Source organism: Marmota monax, unplaced genomic scaffold, assembly GCF_021218885.2.
Source record: "Marmota monax isolate L192 unplaced genomic scaffold, Marmota_monax_Labrador192_F-V1.1 WCK01_AAM20220418_F8-fsc00061, whole genome shotgun sequence".
Lineage (NCBI taxonomy): Eukaryota > Metazoa > Chordata > Mammalia > Rodentia > Sciuridae > Marmota > Marmota monax.
In genome coordinates, this window is record NW_026695230.1 from 6,448,577 (window position 1) to 6,469,621 (window position 21,045).

The window sequence follows — 21,045 nt, forward strand, 5'->3', positions numbered from 1 at the left end:
TCAGTAAACAGCAGTGATCTTATCTCCCCACACAGGCACTTTCACATACACTACTCTTAACCCACACAGCTCACTGAAATGCAGTATTTCCCCTGGGAAACTGAGGCCTGGCAGGGCTGATTTACCTGAGCTGCAGTTTAGCAACTATTTATTGAGTGCCTAGAATGTCCCAGGCCCTGATAGCGCTAGGGAAGTTAGATGCCTGGTAGGTAAGAGGGGAGGTAGCATCATATCGCAGGGCTCTCTGACTTCCAGTTTGGTGCAGGGGGTGCGTCTATGAGGCTGCATAGAAAGAGTGTGGTTTTGAAAGTGGAGAGTTCCAAAACTCGCTCTGTACTTGATCAAGTTCCTGGCCTCCTTGAACTTCACACATGAAATGGGTGAAATGTAACAGTCTTATCCAATTGTCTTAAGCTTCAGGAAGATGATGTGCGTCAAGTGTCTGGCCCAGGGGAGGTATTCAGTGGTGACCAGTTGTCACAGTTATACCATCTACAGAGAGGTTCTGTTTTTTTTTTTGATTGAGTCAAATGCAAAAGCTTCCTAATATTGAAGGAATTAAGAATATAAGTACTTGCTAGAAAGAAGAGGAAAGAATATAGCCCAGGGCTGGTCCCAATTCTGTAAACCATCAGGCTCCTCAGGGCAGAACATCTCATCTCAGAATGAGGTAAAAAGGACAATGGACTAGGAGTTAGGAGGTCTGAGTCCCAGTTTGTGCTCTGGCCCTTGGAGCTGGAGGACCAGTGGCTGGGACCTGTCTCAGCCACAGATTCCCCATCTGTACAATGGGGTTATGGAAACAGATGGCCCCAATGTCTCCAATGGCTCAGGTGTCCTGAGTCTAGTCCCTAGAGGCACAGATCACAAAACAGACATCCCAAGCAAGCCTGCTTATTCCAAATCTGGCTTTGTCACCTAAGTGGTATTTTTTTCCTTCCAGGAATTGATTTCCTTGGTTGGAAGACAGTTAACAACCAAAGCTCACACACTGGAAGGTCTGACTGCGCTGGGACACTTGCAGCCCACGCATTTTGACGTAAACATGCGTCACTCCAAGGTCTGAAAAGAATCAGAGCAAATCAGCATGAAATAGGGACTGCACAGAGCTGCAGCCGAGCAGCATGTGGCAGGAGGACAGGAAAGAGGTCCTGCAGCTGCAAGGCACATGGACCCCACAGGGGCCAGCACCACAGGGGTGACCTGGGGGACAACAGCCACTGCCGTGGGAGAAGGAGATGGTACCCAGACTGTAGCAGGATGTGGGCAAAAAACAAATGGGGCTACTCATCCTTTAAACACAAAATCTCTGGAGACAGGCTGGGACTGGCACAGGAGGCCCTGATAAGAAGGAAGTAGTGAGGAGGGCCAAGGCCAAAAAAAGGGTGAGTAGGCTCCAAAGAGGAAGAGGGTTTGAAGTTTGATTATCCAAAGTGGCATCTCAGTATAGGGCTCAGGCTCCCCTGATTACTAGCAAAATAGCATGGTTAAGAGCACAGGTTTTGAATTAGAGGGTTCAAAACCTGCCGCTGTCCCTACTGACTACGTGACCTGGACAAGTCCCAGAACCCCTTTCAGGTTAGTCTCCTGACTCCTGTGTTTCTCCTTATTGGTAAAACAGGATCAGTAATATTGCCTCTGAAAGTTAGTGTGAAGATTAAATTAGATTTTATATGTACTATGGTTTGGATATGGTTTATGTCACTCACAAAAGGTTCATGGGTCACCGGAAGTTCCCAGGGAGTGGCTTTGGGATGGCATAGAACCCTTGAGAAGTAGGGCCTAGTGGGAGGCCCTTAGGTTGTTGGGGTGTGCCCCTGGGAGTACTGGTCTCCTGGGGTCAGGTCTCCTGAGAGTGAATTCTTAGGAAGCCTGAGACAGACCCTGAATCTTGCTATGGCTTCCTACTTGGGAATGTGATCCCCTGCTCCCGCCACTGCTATTGGCCATGAGGTGATGCAGCCAAGACAGGCCCTTGAAAGACTGTGCACACTGCTGTTTGATCTTTAGCCTCCCCATGGAGAGGTAGGTCAATCTCTTTTCTTAGTGCTATTTTGGCATAGGAATGTAAACTGGATTAATAGACTATGGAAATGGCACATAATAGTTGCTGTGATCATGATTCCTGAACTAGTTTTCTTTCTTTCTTTTTTATTACAGCTTTATAGTTATACATAGTTGCTGGGTTTATCCCAACAAACTCATGCATGCATGGAAATCTATTTCAGTTCATGATCTCTGCCCTTCCCCTTCCCCATTTCCCTCCCATCCTCCCTTCCTCTATTAGACTTCCTTTCGCTCCTGTATTAATTTGTATTTGATTGATTCTTTATGTTATTTTATCCTTCCCTCCCCCTTTTCTTTATTTTACTCTAGCTTCTGCATATGGGAGAAAAATTTGACCTTTGAGTTGTTGAGTTTGGCTAATCGCACTAAGCACGATAGTCTCCATTTCTATGCATTTACCAGCAAATGCCATAATTTCACTGTTTTTAATGGCTGAGTAGAACTCCATTGTGTATATATACTACAATTTCTTAATCAATTCATCTATTAATGGGCATCTGGGTTGATTCCATAATTTAGCTATTGTGAATTGTGCTGCTATAAATATGAGGTGTTTGTGTCACTGTAGCATGATGATTTTAGATCTTTTGGGAAAATACCAAGGCATGGGATAGCTGGGTCATATGGTGTTTCCATTTCTAGTTTTCTGAGGCATCTCCATACTGCTCTCCAGAGTGGTTGTACTAGTCTGCAGTTCCACCAAAAAATGTACAAGTGTTCCTTTCTCCCTACAACCTCGCCAGCATTTATTGGTATGCATTCTTAATCGTTGCCATTCTGACTGGAGTGAGATGAAAGCATAGTGTAGTTTTGATTTGCATTTCCCTGATTGCTAAAAATGTTGAACATTTTTTCATATATTTGTTGGCCATTTGCAATTCTTCTTTTGAGAAGTTTCTGTTTAGTTTTTTCCCATTTATTGATTGGGTTATTTGTGGTTTTTGAATTCTTTGTATATTCTGGATATTAATCCCCTATCAGAGGAGTAGCTGACCAAGATTTTCTCCCATTCTGTAGGCTCTCTCTTCATGCTCTTAATAGTTTCCTTTGCTGTGCCGAAGCTTTTAAGTTTGATAGCATCCCACTTATTGATTCTTGGTTTTATTTCTTGCACTTTGGGGATCTTGTTAAGGAAGTCAGTGCCAACACCCATATGATAAAGTGTTGACCTTACATTTTCTTCTCCAGTGTTTTTTTTTTTAACATGAATGAGTGTTGGCTTTTATTAAAGGCCTTTTCTGAATCTATTGAGATGCTCATGTGATTTTTGTTCCTAAAGTGATGAATTACATTAATTGATTTGCATGTGTTGAACTAACTTTGCATCCCTGGAATGAAATCCACTTGATCTTGTGTATTATCTTTTGGATGTGTTTTCGAATGCAGTTTTCTAACATTTTATTAAGGATTTTTGCATCTGGGTTTATCAGGGATATTGGTCTGTACTATTTTTTTCTTAATGCATCTTTGTCTGGTTTGGGTATACTGGCTTTAAAAAAAAAGTATTTGGGAGTATTCCCTCCCTCTCAATTATGGTATAATTTGAGAAAGACTGCTGTTAGTTCTTCAGAAAAGATCTGAGAGAACTCAGCTGAGAATCCATCAGGTCCTGGGCTTTTCTTTTTTGGGAGGCTTTTAATTGCTGTTTCTATTTCATTACTTGATACTGGTCTGTTTAGGTTTTCTATGATTCAATTTGGTCAGGTCATATGTGTCTAGAAATTTGTCAATTACTTCCAGATTTTCCAGTTTATTGGAGTTATTCCTGTACTATTCTATTCTAGAATTTTCTAAACCTTCCCCTTTTCCTAAGCAGCCAAAGACCTTGAGAACCCTTCCCTGGTCCTCCCACCAAAGTGGGGCAGAGGGAATCTGACAAAACTCATCCAGTTCATTGTAGCCCATTATCATCATCCAGAGAGATCCGATGCTACTGGAGCAGCCAAGCAGTTTGGACAGTATAATGAGCCTTGTGTGCACTCTCTGTTCAGTCAGACCAGGCAAGTTTCCCAATGACCTAGCATTGAAGAGCTTTGATGATGGCCTCAGCCATTGTGCAGGTTACCCAACCTATGTGTCCTAGGCTTGGCTACTCTCATGATGTGACCTTCTTGGTTCATACCCTGGGAGAAAGTTCTGTAGAATCTATATGGTTGAGCTACAGCTTTATGAATGCAGCTTGTGTTGGGCAGTTTTTGTTACTATAACAAATAACTGAGATAATCAACTTATAAAGAGAAAAGTTTATGGTAGCTCATAGATTTGGCAGTTCCAGTCCATAACTGGTTGCCCCATTGCTTTTACACCTGTGGTGGCACATCATGGTGGGAGAGTGTGGTAGAGCAAAATCACTTACCTCGTGTCTAGGGAGTGAAAAGAGAAGGAAGAAGAAGCCACGATCCCCTTCAAATGAGGGCCATCAATGACCTGAAGACCTCCCAGGAGGACCCACCTCCTAAAGTTTCCAGCACATCCCAGTGGCGCCTCGGTGGGGACCAAGCCTGTGACACATGGTCCTTTTGGGGACATTCTAGATCCAGACCTCCTGCTCATTATCCACTCCTGCTTTCCAGTCCTTTCTTTAATCTCTTCCCCTCTACTTTCTTCTCTTCTGCAAGTATTTACTAAGAATTAGGCCATTATGTACCAGAAGGGATCAAGAGAGACACATCCTTGACCTCCTGGAAGTCACAGTTCCAGGTGGGGGTGCTATAGAGGAGGCCCTGGGAGTCACAGGGGAGAAACCACCCAGGTCATGGTGGTAGCAGAAGGCTCCTGGAGGGGGTCTAAATTGGAATGGGTAGAAGTGGGAGGATTTAGCCAGGCAAAAGAGACCCAAACAGGGAGAGAAAGAAGTTCAAGGCAGAGAAAAGCTAGCCTCCACTCGTATCTTTACCATCTCAGTGCCTGGCCTGGTCGGGCTCAACCTGGGGCTTGGATTCTTTTAGAATTTCTTCATTTGAAAAATTTCCTTTACATTTGCCACCTTGGAAACATTTTAGGTTTTTATAAAAGCTTATCAAATGAAACCAGATCTTGTGACTTCCCCAAAATGTCAGCCAGCAACCATGCTCATGACAGATCAAAGAATGAAGCCAAGATATCCACGCAACACCAGAAAGGATAAGGAGTCCCGAGTCTGGAGAGACACCCTTGGGCAGGCAATGATGATTTTGCATGCACACACATGCACGCACGTACACACACACACACACACAACTATTTCACTATTTCATTTATGTTCTTGTGGGTTCGACATAGGTATCAAGGGCATTGGTAACGTGACTATTCAGCCAGGGCTTTGTCTTGTTTTCCAACATTTTATTTTGAAACACTTCAAGCCTACAAAAAAAATTGAAGGAATTACACACACATTTTCACCTAGATTCACCAGTTGTTAACATTTTATGACATTTGCTTTCTCCTCTCTGCAGATATTCTCACCGTTTTCCCCCTGAGCTGTCTGAAACCTAGCTGCTGACATCAACACACTTCACTTCTAAATATTTCAGCAATATTTTCTTCCAAGAAAAATGACATTGTCTTACATTGACATAGATAGAACAATACTACCCATTATACATTCTACATTCAAATACCTCCAACTTCTCCAGAATGGTCTATGTGACATGTATGGTTTTGCTCATCTGGGATCTAGTTAAGGATCTCTCATTGGATTTGGCCATCATAACTCTTTGATCTCTTTGCTGAAAAAGTCCTTCACCTGCCTTTTAATTTTATCTTTCAGGACATTGGCAGTTTTAAAGGTCCCAAGCCCACTGTCTTAAAGAATAATCCATAATTGGAACTTATCTGTATTACTTCCTTGTGCAAACAAATGATTTCAAATCAAATTTCTCATTTTTTCCCCTTCTTCTCTCTAGAACTAGTCCTGCTAGTTATGCTCAGGATGATGATCCTAAATGGGCCTCAGGACAATTTACTTTGATTCAGTAGTAATGATGCCTTTTCAGATATTTTTTCCAAAATGCTTTCACATTTGCTATTTGTAAGAACTTTGACTTTGGAGGTCAAACAGATATGGGTTCAAAACTTCCTAGCTGTGCTACTTGGAACAGTAGCTTAACCTCTCTGCACCTGGATTTTTCTCAAAGGGTATTTAAGGAGTAAGATGCTTAAGGCAGTGCCTTGTCTATGATAATTGCCTCTCACAATAACTCTTCAGTAGAAGGTAAAACATCCTTTCCATTTTTATGAGTTAGGTAACTGAAGCTCAGAAAGACAATATGACTTGCTGAAGGTCATCTTGCAAAGGGTCAAAAGAGACCAATCTAGAACCATAGTTGCTGACTCCCAGAGCTGTGACTCCTAGTCCTCCTCAGGAAGCAGCACCTGCCTTATGAGATGCTGTTAGCATTAAATGAAATGACACATATTGAGTGCTATGCATTATGCTGGTACAGAGCCTGTGTTCAATCAGTGTCAAAAACTATCATAATAATTATTTTTATAATTTTATTGTGTATGACAATTTTCTTCAAAGGCTCCAAAAGAACCCTGGGAATTAGTTTCTTATAATTATTTTGACCAAGACCCCTGTTATGGTTTAGATTAGGTATTCCCCAAAAGCTCATGTGTGAAACAGTGCTAAAGTTTAGAGATGAAATGATTGGGTTATAAAAGGTTTAACCTAATCAGTGCATTACATCCCTAATAGGGATTAACTTGGTGGTAATTGCAGGCAGGTTGGGTGTGGCTGGAGGAGCTGGGTCCCTGGGGGCCTGTCTTTGGGATTTATATTTTGTCCTTGGTGAGCAGAGCTCTCTTTCTGCTTCCTGGTACCAGATTCCCAGCTTCTTTCCTCTACCACATTTGCCTACCATGTTGTTCTGATATACTTTGGACCTGGAGCAATGGAGTCAGCCATCTATGGACAGAGACCTCTGAAACTGTGAGCTTCCAAATAAACTTTTCCTCCTCTAATTATTCTTATCAGGTCTTTTGGTCACAGTAGAAATAAAAAAACTGACTAAAACACCCCCATTTCTACCCTGTCTTCTCTCCCAGCATGACAGGGTGTGGTGGAGGTAAAATAACCCCAAATTCACTGATGATATCAAGGTTTCACTTGAAAAGAAAGAAAAAATATTCTAAGGCTGTGGGGTCATTGTTTGCAAAAGACAAGAGAGGTTCTGTTCTCCTTGGGAAAGGGGATACTAAGTCATGAGTCATTCTTAAGGTTTTGTGTGGGTGACCTGGGGTCCCTGTGAAAACTTTTGAGTCACTTGCTATTGTCTAGCATACACTGAAGCAAAAAAGCCTGACCAAGTTTTGTTCCGAAAATCACATGGCCCATTCTGGTCAAGACATTCTAGGAACACATTGTCCATCTCTTTGAACAATGTGACCACAAGACAGAGTAGCTATTGAAACTGGCCCTGTGACAATTGGTAAAACACCATTGGGCAGCTAGCCATGCCTTGGGGCACCTTAATGGCCAAACTGATCACAAGGTCCAGCTCCCACTATAACCATGCCAGCTACGGGAGGAAAGGGCTTTCCTTCTGCCCCCAGAACAATAATGAGCCATTAAGAAGTCCAGGCAATGGGACCGTTTCATTCTTGGTTTTGTCCTGGGCTGGGCCAGCACATTGGGCAGCTGCATTCAACCACCTCTACAGTGTCAGCTGAGATGAATGTACAAAGGAGATCTCCCACAAGGGTGGTTTGTAGCAGATCCCTCGGTTTGATTAACGTCATAGAGATGGCCTGTCTGAAACCAAAATGTGGAAGTTTTGATGAAAAGCTTTGGATTACAACTTCTTTGGATGACATTGTTCTTAATTTATGCTTGCTCCCTAATCATTTAACCAAAGCCCTGCAAGGCTCTCTGCTTCCACAGAGCAAGCCATCTGTCCTTCTATGTAATCAGCCATGCATATGGGAGGCAGAAAGGTAGGGTGGAAAGAACATGGGCTTAGAATGAGACAGACACTAGCCAAGCTTGGCTCTGACCTTTGGTAATAAAAATAAAAATAGGCAAGTTCGCATCTCTCTTGCTTAGCTTGGGACAGACTTTGTGCTTGGCCATCTACCTGTAGTATCTCACTGAGTCCTCACAGCCAAATTATATGCAACACCATTTTTGCTTTGCAGATGAAAACAAAGCAAAAACTGAGGTCTAGAGATATTAAGTAATTTGCCTAAGCCTGGATTCGAATCCAGATGTGTGTCTCCCTGAAGCCTAACCAACCAACATGGAGAACTTGCCTTCAAGTGATGATTCTCTTGATCACATAAATTGTGATGACTACTTTTGCATTTTGCTCAGTTTCTCATGTCTCAAATTAAATAATTAATGTATATATAATGTATATAGAGCCCTGCAGATGACCTGGCACATAGCAGATGTTCTGTAACTGAGGCTGATTTTAAGAAATAAGAATTTCTGACCTTAAGCTAAAAATCTCGCTGGGTGGTTTGGTTTCCCCAGACTGGCTTCAGGAGATTTGCAGAGGCCTAATTAGAACACCTATCTTAAGCCTACCCTCATGGACACCATGATTTGGGGCTTAAAATCGTGGTTGCAGAGGAAGAGACTATGAGAAGGAAGAAGCAAACCTAGCCATTATGAAAGCTAGTATTCGGGCTGTAACTCCTCTAGCCCTGCCTTTGATGTGTGTGCTTACATGTGCTCTACACTCTAAGCTGTTCCATGTGTATATATTTGTGTATGTGTGTGTGTGTGTGTATATACACATATCCAGAAGTAGATGTATTTATACACAGATATATACACACAAAATGATACCCTAAATAAGCAACCCATACCACCCTTAAAATGTCTTTAGAAAATTAACCCATGGAATGAGCAATAATATGTGAGTTATAAACATTCTTGCATATTGGCAGATAACCACACTACACATTCCCCTCCAAGAAATGAGAAAGAGAAGAAAGGGAATAACACAATAGCAGAAAAATGCACTAATCAAATCCATAATCAACTTTGATGATGGAGCAAGGATTCTAATCAAAACACAATGGGGCAGTCGCAACAGGTTGTGAGCTTGGAGCGGCACTCTCCTCCCAGGGGCCTCACCCACGCTTTCTTTTTAAATATCTAAAACACTCACAGAGGATTTCAATCATTTGTAATTGCTTTTTCAAAGAAAAGGGTTGAACACGAGCTCCTAAAAACAGGAAATATCAAAGTATTACATGTATTATCTGCCCCCCTCCACCACTGCTTCTTAAAAATAGGTTTAATGTCTCCTCAAATTGCTTGGAAGTGTTCCTTATCTGAAGGTTGGCCAAAGAAGATTTCCGAACTCAGAGCATGTCTCTAAAACAATTCTTTGCACATAGTCATAATTTATAGAGTAGAAGCTATAGATGGTGGTTCTTAGGGGAAGGCCCAGGTATCTCAGGGGATGCAGAGGAGAGATGTGTGGCTGCAGAGCAGTTTCCTCCACTGGAGGCTGAAAACCAGCTGGAGGTTTTGGGGAGATGCTTGAGTGAGGGGCTTCAGGGGTTCATGGTGGGGCTATTCGATGGTCAAGTTGTCTTCTTGTACTTGGTGGAGATGGAGAGCAGGCTTGGGGGCCAAAGGGAAGTCACTGGCTAAGGAGAGCTGCTGGGTCAAAAACAGCAGTTATAGTTTTCCCTGTGATGACCACATCGAATATTCCGAACCACAACTTAATAATAATAATCACCATCATTTCCCAAGGCTCTGTTGTAAACCAGGTCCTTACTGGATACCATCTCTCCAGCCTCTCACCTCCAGACTGCATGTTCAGAAATACCGTCCACCAGGAAGCCAGTATCTCCTTCCACTGCAAAGCCTCTGGTTTTTCTCTTCATCACCTTTTTAAATGGAAGATGCCAGATCCCAAGCAATTACTTGTTGCATGAAGTGACACATACTCCCACTTTGCACCACTGTGTGGCACTTCATGATCCTTTCTGGGGTTGCTCATTCTCCCCTTCTCTCCCCACCAGCCATTCCTGCCCATCTTTCAAGCCCAGCCCATCTCCTGCCTCCTCCATGAGGACCTTCCCTTCCTTCCAGAACCTTGAATTCCTAGCTCCAAGCACATTTCTTAGCTGTCTCTGTTGGGTACATAGTTAAGCCTTCCAGCTAGATAATAAAATCCCCAAGGCCCAAGCCATGTCTCATTTGTTCTGTGGGCCTGATAGAGCATTATAGAGGGAGGTAGCAATGCAGGGTGCAGATCAGAGGCATGGAAGCTAACTCAGCTAGGCTCCTTGCTCTGCCACACTAAGTGATCTAGAACAAGTGACTGAACTTTGCTGAGCCTCAAGCTCAAAGGTTAGAGCTGGGGTCTTATAAATCAGAGCCCACAGGTTATTGGGCAGGCTCAGTAGCCACCTCTGTACAGAATCATAGTTAAGGGGTTGGAGTCCAGAGCCAGACTGTCCAAGTATTAATTTTACCTCTGCTACTCACAAGGTTACTAAACCGGTCTTTGCCTTGATTTCCATGTGTCTAAAGTGGGGATAATTACACTTATCTCATTGCATTGTTATAAGACTGAAATGAGTTATTTTATGGTGAGCACTTAGAACAATTCCTAGCACCTAGGAAGTACTATGTAAGGATCTGCCATTATTAATATTGTTATCATAGAAAATGGATGTGTCATACCTGCTCTAAGTATTTATGGAAAGATAAATGAGATTGTGTGTAAAGAGGCTGTCACATTAGGCATGTGACAAGTGGTCCTGCCCTTCCTTCATCATCCCATTGAGTCTGGTACTGTATAAGGTATGCAGTAGAGGTTCTATAAATCCTTGTGAACAGACTGATACCTTCCTAATAAGGATTTGAGAGAATAAGCATATTTTTTTTCTCATTTAGAGGGTATTAGATCTGGGTTCAACATACTCTATCCCTGGAGTTAGCAATATAAATAACCAATTTTATTAACTATTCCTTATTTGTCAGAAACTACACTGAACACATTTTGTTTTTTTTTAATTCTCACAAATCTTGTGTTGTTTATGCCCATTTTTACAAATGGGAACACTGAGGCCCAGAGAAGTTAATGGAATAGGTCACCCAGCTAGTACAAGACAGATATATAAGACATCAATGATATGCACATGTTTTAAAAACCTGTGCTTTTTTAGCCACTGCACAACAGCCTCCTGCCAAAAGTCCCCTGAATAAAAGGGAGGCAGAGGCCTTGAAACATCATTCATCATTTCCTGGTTGTCTTCTTATGATAAACACTAGGTTTTGGACCAGGGAATTACCAGATGGCAATTCAGACTCAGTCCTCAAGCCATATTCAAGGGACTTTTCTGAAAGGTGAGTGTGCCCCATGTCAGTCAGAATGTAGGGACATCCTGACCAAATAGGCAAAATTCCTTTTGACAAAGTCACTTTGATGTCAGGGTGGGGCTATGAGAACAAGGATCTGCCACCTGTCACGGTCCCTAGGAACCCTGGATACTGTCAAGGAGAGGGGAAGCTGGTAAATCCAGGATGGTCCACTGGAAAGTGGCTGGTTTCCTTAACAGTCTATCCAAACCATCTTCATGATCAGTGCATGTGGGCCATTGAGGTGGTCTGAGAGGATGCTAGGGATTGTGGGCCAACAAGGAAGAAGGGAAGCAATGTCTTCAGGGAACAGGGCCCAGCGAGCCCAACAGGGAGAAGCTGGAGGACATATTTTCAGGGGACAGCATAATGAATCACCTTTCCAGAGCCAGCCCACTGCAAGTTCTCCAACAACGTTTGTTAATTGAAGGGTCAAATGGGCAAAACTAGACAGCTGCCTGGCTATGAACAGTCCTATCTTTTATCTTCCCCCTCATTCCTCGAGCCCTCCTCATCACGCTCAAGCGTATGTGTCACATTCTGAGTCACTGTCCTGGTCTCCAGCACACTGTCCACTACACCTTTTAATCCTTGCTCCATGGAGAACTAGCAGGAGGCACTGTCACACTCACCCCCGTTTCAGAGCCCCCTGGACAAATTCTGTGGCTAACAACAGAAAAAGAACAGAGCACACAACCCTAGCAGAGACAGGGCCGGGAGCATGGGAGGAAATCTTGCCTTCCTCCCACACACCATCACTCAAAGCTGTCAGCTTCCAAAAATGTTTAGCAAGTGCAGCAGCAAGGGCCATGCTTATCAGCCTGGTGAGGGAGCTTAATCTGCTTGGAGGGCCTTCTCTAGCCTAGAGTTCCAAAAGTCTGCTTACAATTAGCTTCCAGCTCCAGTTCCTCCATCAGAAAGTCTAGGAATGTGTTGAGCTCTAGCCTCTGATCAGAGAAAGCTCCAGGAGAAGGTGGGGACAGTGTCAGCAGGGAAGTGCCTGCCAAAAAGGTCAGCTGGTCTGTTGCCACTTCCCCTACACCAGCCCCAAAACTCCCCCTCTGGCTTCCAGCCTTTCCCTACCAGGACAGTCACATCCGTCAGGTCGGTCTGTCCCCAAAAGTCCCTGATGACTGGCTGCCAAGAAAATACAGCATGCCCCTGCTCCCTCCTACCAGAAGAGGGGGGAAATGCAGCAGGGAGGGCAGGAGGCCAAGAGAACGTGATTGGCCCTTGCGGATTTCCTTAAAAGAGATTGCACGGCCTGAGCCTGTCACCCAGCAGAACTGGGGAACTGGGTTGATGCCGGCTCTATCTGCAAAGGTACAAGTCACCATTTCTCTCCCAGCAATTCTCCCATCCCGGTCCCTACCCTCACTCCCACCTCCTCAGTCACCCAGGCTAGCAACCTCTGGTTCTCCTACCCAGGAAGGAGGGGCTTATCTTCGGGCGCCATGCCAAGCAGCTACCCCCACCCCACCGCTACAGCCAGCTAAGACGCTCGAAGTCTCCATCTGCCTGCAGTCCCAGCACCTTGCTGGAACTGGATTCCCTAAGAATGGGATAGGGACAGGGCCGTCTAGAGCCAAGAGGAGAGAAGGTTCACTGCCAGCCCCCGGCCCCCTTTTCCTGGATCTTGCAGCTAGGTCAGGGAGCTACGAACCCAATAAGGCTCAGACCATTCGTTGGCAGGGACCAAACCTCTGCAGAACCGGCAGACAGGCACAGCGGCAGCAGCAGACACTGCCTTCTTAGAGCCAAGCCCTCAAAATGCAGGACTTGACATTTCCAGTGCTGTACACGCTTTTTGAGAACACCTCAAAAAGAAGTGCACCCCCCATCCCCAGATGCCGCAAGCATGCCCGCACTCGGGATATGCAAAGCACCTTAGGCTAACCTCGGGCACCCGGGCCACACCCACTGGCCGGCCCACTCTCCTTGAGAACCCCTGCAATCGGCCAGCCTAAGGCAAATGGTTGCCCTCTCTTTCTCCCATCTGAACGTGCCCTCCCCAGTTGAAGTATTCACCCATCCCCACATAACAGTGCCCCAGCACACAGCACCTCTCACCTGGGTATCGAACCCGTTTTCCAACGAACAGCTCTTCCGCAGCGGGAGCCCCTCCCCTGCAGGTTCCTGCAGCCCTTGCGATTTCAGCGGGATCTGGCTGGGGTAGGCGGTCTTGCTCACCTCCACCTTGCTTCCCAACTTAAGGTAGCAGGGCTGAGGGCCAGCCCGGGCCGGGGGCACATGCAGGATGGGCGCAGCGCTGTGCACGGGTTTGGGCAGTCCCGACTTCATTTTGGAGGCTACCAGGATGGCCGGCATCTTCTCCCGGGGATTCGGCTTTCCCAGCACGTCCCTGGCAGCGGCGGCGGAGGCTACCGCTAAAGGCAGCGCGGGCAGCAGAGCAGGCGCCGGGCCTCGGCCCGCGAGGCGCCCACCACCAGCGGAGGAAAAAAAGAATCCCCGGGTAGGGGAGCTCCGAACAATCCGGCGAGCGCGTCCTCTGGGTGCCGGGATGAGGTGGGGGACTGGTCACTGCGTTCAGCCGGTCCCACCTGGACGGATACTGGAGCCGGGTCTCACGCCCCTTCAGGGCGGCCTGTTCAAGAGCTCTGGGCGTTCAGGGACTGCTGCCTCTGGCAATTTTCCTCCCGGGAAACCGAAACTCGGAAGCCCATATTAACTTGTCATTGCATCTCCGAAGTGAGATCCCTTTGGAAGAGAGCGAGCCGGCGGGAACGCACGAGTCCTCTCTGAAGAGGCGGGTGTGAGCGGGTGAGGGAAGGAGAGAGCGGCGGAGGAAGGAGAGAGAGGGGGCGCACAGAGCCGAAGACGTCTCCACGGAGAGGCGGTTGCCACCCTGCTCGCGAGCACCGCAGTGTCACCCGCGACGCAGCAAAGGCGCGACAAGAGCCCCCAAAAGGTCTCTCTCAGCGCGACAGTCACCACTGCCCAGAAGCCCCTCGGACAAATAGCACCTTAGCGCCTAGGAGTCTGCACATGCTCCGTGCGCTATAGCGCAGCAAGGCTGTGGCCGTGGGGCGCGAGCACCGGGACGCGCGGCTGGCAAGCTGGGCAGGGCTGCGCTCGCTAGCGGCTGCCGCGCTTCCCGGGAAGGCAGCGCTGGCTGCGGGGCTCAGCGCAGCGAAGGACAGGCTGAGGCCGGCGCGGCTACGGCGCGCGCTGACAGCCTGGACCGTCCCAACGCTCCCATTGGTCTGCAGCGCGCCAATCAGAGGCCGCGGCTCTCACTGCAAAGGGGGCGTGGTCTCAACTCCGGGGCCGCCGCCGAAACTCTGGGGCCGAGCTTGGCCGCAAGTACAAAGCCGGCTGGTGGCAGCTCTGCGGCACTGCTCCAGTCGCGCGCCACCGGAGGGCCGACACCCCCATATCCCTGAAGCCTTCTTTTGAAAAATGCCCTTTCGAACACAAACTCCCGCCTCGGGGCCCCTCGGGCACGGTTCAGGGGAAGTTCGTTTCCTTTTTCAAATTATTCTGGTCACCTTAACGGTTTGAGTCTTCCGGAGGCACGCCCGCAGCCTCGCTGCCCCCCATCTAGCTTGGACAGGGCGGTTCCTCGTCTCCCGCGTGAAGAACGCGCCAGCCATTTCTCCTCTCCTCTGCCTGCTCTTCCAGGCGGGTCGGGGGGGGGGGGCGGGGGCGCCCCACAGCTTCCTTTTCAGCTTTCAAAGGCTGCACATTTCACTTAACTATTTGAAGTATTTATAGGCAAATACAATGCTCAGGGAAGCCTCCCGCCCCAAGACAGCTCCTCCTCGCAACCTACCACAGACTCTGTAATTAGAGTGGCCGGAGGAAGCCTGGAGAAGCTCCGTGACCCCGGCAGGCTCCGGCCAAACCTTGCTGCGTTACAAGTAGGAATCCCTCCCTGTCCGCGCCGATGCGTTAGCTCCACAGGTTCCTCCACTTTAATTCGTAGTATTCCTTCCTCCTCTCAGTTGCTTTTCGGGTTCTACGCTGACTCAAAGTATATGTGTAGAAGGAAACGGGTGATCCATGCAGGTCTGATCCCTCAGGATTCATGGATGACGAACCCCCTCCCTGTGGATCAGCCTGGATTTGAATAGGTCAAGTTCTCCAACCTTATATGCATTCTTCTACGTGCATATTTTCACATGTAAAGTGGAGGTTTGACGTTTACATAATACACTAAAGTTTGGGCTAAATGAGACTGAGTGACAGTTATTTAGCGCTAGTACCTGACAATGTAGGAGACCAATAAAAGTTGTGTCCCTATTATTGAATTGCTGCTGCCCCGCCCCCATCATCTCTATAAGCTATTTGTCTCTTTTGCTCTGGGATACAGGTTGTCTCTTTGTGCCCACTATATAGCCTGATCTACAATGCTGATGACATTGATTTATAATTATCCAGATGTTATTGATGGAATGTTGGAGTCCCCCTGCCCCAAATTCATATGTTAAAACTCTAACCCACATGTGACGGATGAAGAAGCTCTATGACCTGGGCAGCTTGTTACTTGAGAATTGTGATGGTATTAGGAGATGGGACTTTGGGGGGGGGTAATAAGTTCGTGACTGTGGAATTAATATCTATATCAGAAAAGACAGGGTGGAGTTGATCTTTTTCTGCCTGAAAAGATATAGCCAAAAGGCAGCCTTTGTGAACCAGGAGAAGGACCCTTGCAAAGAACCTAACAAATGTTGGCAGTCTAATCTCAAACTTTCAGCTTTCAGGCTTATGAAAAACAATTCTTTGTTGTTTAACTCTTGCAGTTTACAGCATTTTTGTTATAACAGCTTGAACTGACCAAGATGCCAGACCAAAGGAAGATTGAGTTTTAAAACAACCTCTGTAGCGTTAAAAAATGGGAAGTGACTTCTTGCCCTGGCCTGCTTCCCCCTTCAATCTTCCATCTATTCTATATATAATGACTTTCTACTCTAACTAGGCTGAATGTACACAGCCCTGTATGTAAGCCTGTTGCAGTTATCCTTCCTCTCTGAAATTAAATCACATGTGGTCCATGACACAAAATGTCCCTTTGCCATCTGATGCCACTTCCTGTACTGTTGTCTTAACTTATTATTTATGCATTTATTCTCTTTTAAGTGGATACACATTTTGAAGCTCAGCACTGCATTTTAACTTTCCTTAGATTCTCTCAATATCAAGTATAATGTGGACAACTACCCAAAGTGTTACTAAATGACCAAGGGAATGATAGCAGCAATTCTCAAGTAACAGAGGTTGCCTTTTAGATCTATGAACATAAGGACATACTAAATGTTATGCTATATTAAACCATGAATTCTGGTTCTGACAGATGGACCAGAATTCTGGTTCTCACAAGATGAAACAAGAATTATAGAAGAAAATTGCTGTCTTCATCTTCTAAAGATCCTGGAGATATTCCAAAGTGTTCCTATGGCTCTGACGAAGCAGTTCCCAAATGTGACCCAAGAGTAGCAGCTACAATATTACCTGGAAACTTGTTTGAAGAACTGCCTCATACTTATTTAATCAAAAGCTCCCATGGGGCGGGGCCCAGCAATCTGTGTTTTAACAAATGTTTAACTCAGTGATTTTGATGCATGCTAAAGTTGGAGAACTTCTCCTAACCAATGTATCATGCAGTCAATGCACTTCCAGAGCTTATTAAACCTTAGTTTGCAAAAGAATCTCTGGAAATCTTGCTAAAATACAGGTTCAGATTCAGTAGGTCTGAAACGGGGCTGGCTGAGATGCTGTTTTCCAGATGATAAACTCCCAGGAAGTACCCACAGGGTGGTCTGGAGATCACCCTGTGAAGTAGTAAGGTTAAACCAGAGGCAGCAAAAGTGTCTTATCTCAAGGGCCATCTGTAATTAAGTGCCTTTCTGCTACTGTGGTCTGAAAAGGATACTGAGGGTGCATCTAGATCTATTTGGAAACAGCAGCCTGGTCAATTGATAATGCCTGGCATGGGTATAGAAATGGAAATAATGACATATATACCTTCCATTTGCCAATTTGATTTTCCAGTTAAAACAGAATTGCCAGCAAGGTAATTGCTTGAATTCTGAGATCCAAATATGTACAAATATAAATAACAGTGCATTCTCTTTTTTTGTATTAAAGTACTTCTTTCTAATATTCTAGGATTTGGTAAGCATTCACCTTAACTCCTATAACTAAAAGTCTGAAATTTTCTCATCTTTCTTGATTGAAGACAAATTCATCTTGTAATTAGCTTCCAAATTTCTTTCTCTGCCTCTTCATCCCTCAATAATTTTATTTGCTCTTTCCTGGAACATTTTTTTAATCTCTCTTTTATATTTCCCACAAGCCTTCATATTTCTTATTTAAAGCAAAATAATGTATCATACTAACCAGACAAGGTAAAAAATAGCAAATAAGAGGCAAATAAGAGAATTATAAGATTCCTCCTTAAATAAGATCATCTCAAATTATAAAAATGTCCTGTAAATGTATTCCTTCCACATGGATGCTCTGTGAAAATGAAAGAAGTAATTTAAAATCAACATATTTGGCAAGCATTGGGAGCTAAAGAAGTCACTGGGTTAGAGAACTAAAAGCTGTTCTGGAAAGTATACTATCCAGTTTTTTTTTTAAATGTTATTTTGTATTACATGCATTATGGACAAAGATACAAACTTGAAATATCCCACCATTTTCAATCTTAACTTAGACAACTCTTTCTCTTCTGACTCTAAGCTTTCAAAATCACTCAAATGTCAGTGATAGGCCAATTCAAAACTTATTGCCTAAGATCTCAGGACCACTGATGTTCTTGAGTTTGGACAGTTCCTTGGCTACAAGAGCCAGCCTCAGATCTGGAAGCACCAGCTTGCCCTTTTCTGATCCTCAACATCAGCCACTGATGAGGATGAGGGTAAATTGGGCTTCAGAATGGACCTTCCACTGATCAACCCCATCAGCCCATCCTTCATCTGAGTTAAAGACACCATCTGCCTGACCTCCCAAGAAGATAGTGAAGAGCTGAGAACATTGAAACTCCAGCCTGTCACTATAAAGATGCAAGGATCTGGGGCAAAGTCAACAGCCTTCCAGAAACCCTCAATTATAAATGACGCGGAAAAATGTTGAAAGTCTCTGGAGTAATTTGAAAGGAAAAACATCCATAAGCCTATCTGTGAGTTAAAAATAAAACACACTTCTCTACAAAAGAAACAATCAATGAAATGAAGAGAGAGCCTACATTTTGGAAGCACATTTTTGCCACATGCATGTCAGATAAAGCACTAATTTCCAGGATACATAAAGAACTCAAAAAACTTAACACCAAAAAAAAATATTATAAATAAATAAATAAACAACCCAATCAATAAATGGGCTAAAGAGCTGTATTGTATTTCTTCTTCTGGGAAATGTCAGAAGAAGAAATACAATCAATCAACAAATATATGAAAAAAATGTTCAACATCTCTAGTAATTAGAGAAATGCGAATCAAAAATACTCTAAGATTTCATCTCACTCTAGTCAGGATGGCAGTTATCAAGAATACAAGCATCAATAAGTGTTGGAATGCAAATTGGTGTAATCAATCTGGAAAGCAGTATGGAGATTCCTTAGAAAACTTGGAATGGAAACATCATTTGACCCAGCTATCCCACTGCTCGGTCTATACCCTAAAGACTTAAAATCAGCATACTACAGTGATGCAGCCACTTCAATGTTTAGAGCAGCACAATTCACAATAGCTAAACTGTGGAAGCAACCTAGATGCCCTTCAATAGATGAATGGATAAAGAAACTGTGGTACATATACACAATGAATATTACTCAGCATTAAAAGAGAATAAAATCATAGCATTTGCAGGTAAATGGACAGAGTTGGAGAATATCATGCTAAGCAAAGTAAGCCAATCCCCAAAACCAAAGGCTGAATGTTTTCTCTGATAAATGGATACTGACTCATAATTGGGGGGGCATGGGGAGAATGGAGGAACTTTGGGCAAAGGGGAGGGAAGGAGGGGTAGGGGGAATGGGGATAGGAAAGATGATGCAATGAGATGAACATCATTACTCTAGGAGCATGTATGACTGCACATGTGGTGCAACTCTACATCATGTACAACCAGAGAAATGAAAAGTTGTGCTCCATTTGTATACAATGAATCGAAATGCATTCTGCTATCATGTGTAACTAATTAGAACAAATAAAAAATAAACATAAAAAAATAAAACACATTAATTTTAATGAACATTCTTGTCCTTAACTTTCTATAATATAAGTTCAAAATTTATGATGTATATCTCAGAGAAGACGCAGATGCCCACCCTTTGGTAGCACCTGAGTTGAAAGCTCACCCATTCTTAACTGCAGAGAAACTGGGAAAGAACCTTAAGATTCCTCTTTAGGAAGCCTGCCCATCCACCCACCTATGTCCAGTCCACTTCCAATTTCAAACCTTCCTCCAATTGGGTCTGTGTGTAAATTGGTAAGCACAATGGTGATCTCTGAGTAGTTTTTTTCAGAGTCATAGACCAAGGATTTCCCACCTGCAGATGAATGAGTGATCTGTGCAAGTGTGTGTGCGTGCATGTGTGTGTTTATAAGCACTTGCCCTGACTAAATGTCTACATAATAAATGCATACATACTTCAAACTGAGGGTTAATCATTGGCTCAATCGTTAATTCAATGAATAAATCATTGAGTAACCATGTATGTGCTAGGTTTTGGGCATACAGTGGGAAGCAGATGAGATTAAGTTCTGCTCCATACTCACAAAGTTTGAAGGATGACACTCAGCCTGAGAATCATTCTTTATCATACACACAAAACAACAAAAAACACCCACCCTAGGAAAGCCAACTCACAATCTAGTGGGGGAAGCAAATAGAGACAAGAACAATGACAAGTAATATAACCAGTATTCTAAAAGGGGTCGTACAAAGCATACAGTGACAAATAGGCACAAAGAATGGTCAACTAATCATGGGGCTATCAGCTCTGTTCATTAATTGAACTTTCTAACAAAAAACCTGAAGAGTAATGGAGAGAACTCTCCTTTTATTTTCAGTCTCAGTGTTGAAGTCTTAAGAGGTGTGGGTCCATTTGGCTACCTTTGTAAGTCTAGGAAACATTTCTTTGTTTACATCTTGCCTCTTTCCACAAAGGACTTGAAGAAAATCTACATTCAACAAAACAGTGGCCAACTATAAATAAGAATAAATGAAATTGTGGAAAACATACTTATTTAAAACTTAGACTGTGACTACTTTAGCCTCTTGTGGGTGGGAGAAGGCTCTGTAAATAAATCATATCAGTGGGAATATAAACCACATATCACTTCCTTTCCAATTCAGGCACTAGTAAATGGGTGTGTTTAGGGTTTCACAGTCAGCCAGATCTGAGCTGCTCAAGAGAGACCCTCTGAGTTTATGGTTTTAGGGACATGCTAGTGGGTATCTGGACACCTGAAAGCCAGTCCAGAGTGTGCAGGTCAAGCAATATTATCATCTATCCTAAGTGATTCTAATTCCATCTTCTGGGAGAAATTTAGTGTGTAACCAGAGCAATTTTAGAGACTCCAGAGGAGGGCAGAAGCAGCAGAGTAAAGTGGTCAAGTTAAAACCAGCTCCTTTTCCCCAAATAGAAATAAATCCTGTTGTGTTACTGGATACTTTGGGTGACTAGATTTGTATTTCAA

General features: G+C 44.3%; 1 protein-coding gene across 7 annotated transcripts in view; it reads right to left on the reverse strand.

Annotated features, from left to right (window-relative positions):
• The window catches only part of Nav2 (neuron navigator 2), a 379,713-nt gene extending 365,220 nt beyond the window's left edge, over positions 1-14,493 (reverse strand). For 4 of the 7 annotated variants that reach the window (XM_058576946.1, XM_058576948.1, XM_058576945.1 and 1 more), the window contains exon 1: positions 13,448-14,493. In XM_058576946.1, coding sequence (XP_058432929.1) covers positions 13,448-13,705 — 258 coding nt within the window. In that variant the 5' untranslated portion in view covers positions 13,706-14,493. The remainder of the gene's footprint in view (positions 1-13,447) is intronic. The other 3 variants (XM_046438276.2, XM_046438275.2, XM_058576947.1) reach the window with 1 other exon arrangement.
• Positions 14,494-21,045: the final 6,552 nt, after the last annotated feature.